Here is a 6368-nt window from a genome sequence, read left to right on the forward strand (position 1 = left end):
AAATGTTGCATCCTTAACTGCTGCAAAGCAGCTTAATTCCTGTGAGTCTCAGGCTGTAACCCCTGAGTTTATGAGACATGGGAAGTCTGTAATCATCAATAGATTAGTATAACTGCCACAAAGAAAAAATAACTGATGTCAGTCTTTGAATTTCACTAACACATCTTTCTTTTTTTCCTCCATTTATGATGTGATGCCTTTTCATATGTTAAAAAATAATGAGAACAAAAAGATGTCATTCTAGAAAAACAGCTATATCAATATTTGAATGGAAAAAGAAAAGATCATTCAAAGTAAACACATTTATCTAAGAAATTCCACATTTGATCAATATGAACATAGGTATACAGCTTGGACCTCGAAAAACTGAAATTCACTATTTTTAAGGATGTGTATTTCTCTGTAATGAGACTGAAGTGATTATTGTTCTCAGTTAACTAAACCTGAAGGCTGACTGGGAAAAGGACAGCAGCAAAGAGAGATATTATCCATAAACACTGGAAGCAAAAATACTTATGGCTAGATGACAAAACTATTTTCACTGCAATGAAATAAGTAGATTTACTTCCAGCTAAAAATGGTACTTTAATATAATTCACAGCTGAACCAAAGAATGTCATTAGATTTTTTTTTCATGAAGTGTCTTAAATATTTGAATTCTCACTTCTCAGAAGTTCACACTACGAACATAGAAGGACCAGGTTACCATCCCATCATTGATACTGCCTCACAGGGGATAGAGGAGTCAACAAATAATTTCTGAGTTCCATTTTCACAATGTGCAAAATTAGATGCAAAATTGACTATTGTTAGTAGCTACTACAGATGACAGATTTTTAGATTTTATTATTTACATTTTTGGATGAAGTGGACTGCTACTGCCAGACAGTCTCATTTTTTTACTTAAGACAAGCCATAGCATGTCTTCTAGCCACGTCTGAGAACAACCCACAACTGCTACTTTGTCCAGATGTGGAAAGACAGAGTCATCTCACCTACTGCCAAACATCCAACATTCCAACTTCACATCTAGGCGACGGCAAGAGACAGGGACCTCCTTAAGGCACTTCATGCCGTTCTAAAATAGGAGGTGCAAGAGGCAAGATTACAGCCCTCTGCAAATGCCTCTCTCTCCTCATCTAAAGGAAACCCAGGATATCAGCTAGGACCGCACAGGTGCAATTTGAGGTTGCTGAAGTGAGGTGAGGGTCCCCGACTTCCAGCCTCGAGGGACAGAGCAACTCTTAGCCACGTGCGCCCCTCCTAGGCGGGTTAGTTTGGCAGAAATTACCCCCCCCCCCCCTTTCTTTTTGTATTTATTTTTTATTTCATTCTTTTTTACTTCTGTCCGATGCAGTGGTAGCTTGGCAGTGGCTTCACGCGGTGGGAACGATCTCCAACCCCCTTTCCCCTGGACGCCCCGCCTGCCGCAGCCTCGGGGCTGGCCGGAGCAGGCAGAGGGTCGGGGCCCGGCGGGGGGGGCCCGGCGGGGGCAGGAGCGGCGCCGCCGCTACTTATCCTCGCCGGAGGGGCCGGGCAGCCCAGAGCGGCGCGGGCGGAGCAGCCGGGTGGCGGCGGCGTGCACGGGTGGCGCTTCCTCTGCGGCGCCCATGGGGACAGGACGACTTTAAAGGAGTTTGGGGGGGTTCTGGCGCTGGGCGACCACGGGTACGGAGGGGGACGGGAGGGACCCCTCGGGCAGGGGGTGCTGATCGCCTGCTCTTTGCCTTTGCCTTGCGGGGTCCCGGCCGGGCTGCCGGCACCGGGCGGGCAGGGCTGGCAGCTCCGGGGCCGTGCGCTCCTCCTGCCGCCTCCTCGCACGCAGCGCTGCCCGGCGCGGTTCGGCTGCGCACCGCTGGAGGGAGGGCTCGGGACCCTCCGGCCGGAGCCTCCCCGAGCCCCCGGAGCCCTCTCCCCTCACAGAGCGGAGACTCCCGGTGCAACTCCGTCCCCCCGCTCGGAGGCGCGGACGGCGGGGAGGCTCCGCTCCTGGCGCTCGGAGCCGGCGCTCCTGAGTCGGGGCTGTGCCCTGCCCCGCACCCCAGGGGTAGGGGGAAGGGTCCGCACTGGGAGTTTCTCCCTTGTACGAAGGAGAGGGAAGTAGTCGGGGAGGGATGGGGGCTTAGGGCGGAATCGCTGAAATCTTTTGTATGTGCCTTGATTTTTTTTTTTTGTTTCGTTCTTTCTTTCCTTCCTTCTGCGTGCGCTCTCCTTCCCATCTCTTGTTCTTCTCTGTGTCTGCCCACCCCACCCTCCTTTAGATCCGGCGATTTCTGCCCTCGCCTCGCCCTGTCATTGATGGGAAATCAACTGGATCGCATCACCCACCTGAATTACAGCGAACTGCCGACCGGGGACCCCTCGGGGATCGAGAAGGACGAGCTGCGCGTCGGGGTGGCTTACTTCTTTTCGGATGAGGAGGAGGACCTGGACGAGCGAGGCCAGCCAGATAAGTACGGCGTGAAGGGCTCCGGCAGCCCTGGGCAGGAGACGCCCACCCACCACCTCCACCATCAGCTAGTGCTGAACGAGACTCAGTTCTCCGCTTTCCGCGGCCAGGAATGCATCTTCTCCAAGGTCAGCAGCGGCCCCCAGGCTGGGGACCTCAGCGTCTACTCGGTGTCAGCCCTGCCAGCCCTCTGCAAGCCGGGAGACCTGCTGGAGCTGCTCTACCTGGGGCCGTCGGAGCACCCGCCGCCGCACTGGGCCGTGTACGTGGGCGGCGGGCAGATCATCCACCTGCACCAGGGGCAGATCCGCCAGGACAGCTTGTACGAGGCGGCCGCGGGCAACGTGGGCCGGGTGGTGAATAGCTGGTACCGCTTCCGCCCGCTGGTGGCGGAGCTGGTGGTGCAGAACGCCTGCGGGCACCTGGGCTTAAAAAGCGACGAGATCTGCTGGACTAACTCCGAGAGCTTCGCCGCCTGGTGCCGCTTCGGGAAACGGGAGTTCAAAGCCGGGGGGGAGCTGCAGGCGGCTGCTGGCACCCAGCACCAGCAGCAGTACTATCTCAAAATCCACTTGGCAGAGAACAAGGTGCATACGGTGAGGTTCCACAGCCTGGAGGATCTAATACGCGAGAAGCGCAGGATCGATGCCAGTGGCAAACTGAGGGTGATCAAGGACCTGGATATAGTGGATGGGAAAGAATAGGGAGGAGCAGGAGTACGTGGCTATCTTCCTTCTGCCCTGCCCGGGGAGACCAGCCTGCTGTAGAGTCAGGAGGCTGCACCCTCCTTCCGTGGGACGCGACTGGAAGCAGGATCCATGGCAACATTCCAAAAAAAACCAGCATTCTTTACACTCATAGCCAGTATTTTGTTTGGCTTTTAATAGCATTAATGCTGAAAGAGCGAGAGAGAGGAAGAAAAGAGGGGGGAGGTGCAGGAAGGCTGTTCTCAGAGTATGTGGACAAAGTCTCTCCTGTCAATTGATGTTGACCATTCTAGCAACATGCCAATAAAATTTCAAATTGAAATTTCTTTTTAAATTTTTATTTCATGGCTTTAATCCATGATAAGTTTTAAGCATCTGGGACTGTGGATGTGGATGTAGCTAAATGGCATTTTAGCTAATATTTGCCTTGTGGCCAACCAAAAGCATCAGTCATACTTTGCTAACTGGGAGAGAAAGGGGGTGTTGGGGTGGAGGGTAAATGCCTGTTTGTTTGTTTTGTTCCTCCACACTGCTGCTTCAGTCTATAGCTGCAACCCAAATTTTGTCCCAGCCAACTCTGGCAAGCTATTTTCTAGGAAAAAATAATTTCACATTTCTCCTTGAAATCTATCACATTTAAAATATTTGCCTTTGCTTTCTGTTTGCAGCTCTCTGCTAAATATCATCATAATGCATGAGCTCTTTCCACCTCTTCCCTCCTCCCACCCTCCCTGCCTTTTTTTCTCTTTTTTTTTAATTAAAAAAAAGTTGGTGAGCAGCTGTTTTCCTAAAACTAAATTAATGCTTAAAAGGAAGTGGTGTATTTTGGAGAACTTTGAGTATACTCAAAGATCCAGCCACTAGGATTTCATGCTTGAGCTGTGGATTTTGTACCACTGCTTCGATATCTCTTCATACACAGGTCAATAGAATCCTGCAAGAAACAATTTTGAATTCTGCATGTTGCCTCTTTGGAACAGCAAGATATTGCATATTTACAATTCCACTTAAAGAAATAGATGTAATGTGGCCAAGTTCATCTTGCATTTCAAATTCCCAGGAACTAAAAATCCTGTTCAGTGTAAGTTTAGAAAGCCACAGCAGCATTTAAAAGATGCCTTTTAATGTGATGTGAGCAATGCCTTTTCTGTATTTCAGATCCTGTTCACTCATTGCTTAATTCTAAGTTTTGAAGTGAAAGATCAGAAAATTAAATATATTTTTTAAAAATCTAAAGTATACTGGGGCATTTCTTTTTATTATTCTGAGCTGCATACAACTTGTAATTTTGTCTTTGCATGTTTCAGTGCTGGAAAGAAAATGCATTTGGTTTTGTTCTCTCTTCCCACATCAATGTCAGATGACAGAAGTAATAGCCCTATTTTGTATATATATGATACACTCCACCCCCTATCGATGTACTGTGTCCCAACTTTTTTTTTTTGTATTAAACAATGTCATAAGCAACCTTGTTGCAACAGTAATTTCATTTCTACAAAGCATTTCCCTACTATAGCTGAAGATGCGAGGGTGGAGTGTACTTCATTATAATAAAGTCTTAGCATAAATATCTTTAAGAAAAAGAAAACAAAAACCTGTACCCCCAAAACTACACCTCTTCATTGAAGGTCATCTAATTGGCTTTGTCCTTGCTAACACATGTGGCACAATTATGTGGTAATAGGCAGTGTTTCTTTTATCACTTTCCCTAAAGTACCTTGCTTAGTACAATATAGGGTAAAAATGTGAATTGTAATTACTGTCAAATACCATTGAAATAGCCTCAAACCATGTCCTGGTTTTTGATAATTGTATAATATTTTAGCTTTATGTAGGCAGTGGTGGCTGTCTGATGATAACTTTTCCCATAACATGAACAGAATCTTCTACCTAGCATTTATGTATCTTATTGTTGAGCATTAGATTGCCTAAACCCTCTGTTAGAACTGATTTCCCTGTACCACTTGGTGGGAGCACTGTGGGATTGCAAAAAGGCGTTGGGTTTACAACAAGGCACTTAGAAAACATTAAAAAATGTTAGGAGAAGGAAAGCTGGGCAAAAGCAATTAACTTGATTTTTTTTTTTTTTTCCTTATAAAAAATAGGCCTTAGAGACCTGAGGTTGCAAGAGGCAGGGAGAATTAAATGAAGAGGGAATAAGTACCAGAATGTTTATGAAAAAAGAAAAATAAGATAGAGTTACAGTGTGATTTTTGATTTCTGCAATGCTATTTCTTCAAATGGCTGTTAGATAAGTGGGATTAGACAGTGGTTCCTTGGAAGAACAGTATTTTATGTCCTCACTAGTGGGAAGTCAAAACATACTAAATTTAAACTTTTCCCTGTGCTTTCTGAATACTCTTTCACTCTAAACCCCATTATAACGGTGGATTTTTTTGCAATGATTTAGTAACCTGGTTCATAAACATGATGATTTTCCTTGTCTTACCCACCTAGATGTAGAATGGAATTTTGTAGTATATAAAAGAAATTATAGGAACTAGTGTATGCTTATTTATTCAAGCTCTGTCAGAGACCTTTGGCATCACTCTGAATTTATACAAATAAAGGTACAACAATGTAAGGCCTTAGTCCTTTACATAAGGACTGGAGAAAATACACTGGAAATAGTAAGAGCTGGTATTAACCAAGGATATACTATTGCCATGACTGTGTTCAAGTTGCAGTCTGTAATTAGCAACAAGGGTACGAATACAGTTTCTTTTGTTATTTTTCTTTAGCTAGATTTCAGTCCAGAGCTACTGGCAGTAATCTGGTCCTGATTCATAGCCCATTGAAGTTAATGGCTCTTGCTGACCAGTGAACTTTGCATCAGATTGTTAGGAGGTGGTTAAAATTTGTGGAGCTTGAGGAAGGGTGAGATTTAAGATGACACTTCAGAGACCAGAAGAGCCACCTTTCTGAGCTGGGATACTGTGGACACAGGTAGCTGAGGAAATAAGGGAAGAAAACAGACAAGTTCTGAAACAAGCAGTGTTAACCTGAGATGGCAGTAGGGAATCTGTTAAAAAGACTGAATGAAAAGTGGATAGAAAAACTTGTTCAGTGCCTTGAAACAAGAATTGGAAGACAGGAAACAGCTACAAGAAAGGCAATGATGCGAATGACTGACAGGTAAAAAATGTAATTGATTGTATTCATCATTCAGGATCAGTGGGCCTGGCAGAGTTAACATTTCCATTTGCAGCACT

General features: G+C 45.9%; 1 protein-coding gene across 1 annotated transcript; it reads left to right on the top strand.

Annotated features, from left to right (window-relative positions):
- The first annotated feature begins 1549 nt into the window (after window positions 1-1549).
- Window positions 1550-4388, top strand: LRATD1 (LRAT domain containing 1). The gene is made up of 2 exons (XM_039721633.1): window positions 1550-1668; window positions 2262-4388. The coding sequence occupies exon 2, from the start codon at window positions 2299-2301 to the stop codon at window positions 3151-3153; it is 855 nt and encodes a 284-aa protein (XP_039577567.1). The 5' UTR covers window positions 1550-1668; window positions 2262-2298; the 3' UTR covers window positions 3154-4388.
- The last annotated feature ends 1980 nt before the right edge of the window (window positions 4389-6368 follow it).

Source organism: Passer montanus, unplaced genomic scaffold (genome assembly GCF_014805655.1).
Source record: "Passer montanus isolate IOZ18808 unplaced genomic scaffold, ASM1480565v1 scaffold46, whole genome shotgun sequence".
Taxonomy (NCBI): domain Eukaryota; kingdom Metazoa; phylum Chordata; class Aves; order Passeriformes; family Passeridae; genus Passer; species Passer montanus.

Bases quoted from the DNA above. Each gene is read 5' to 3' on its own strand.
- LRATD1 (XM_039721633.1), top strand. From the start codon at position 2,299: ATGGGAAATCAACTGGATCGCATCACCCACCTGAATTACAGCGAACTG.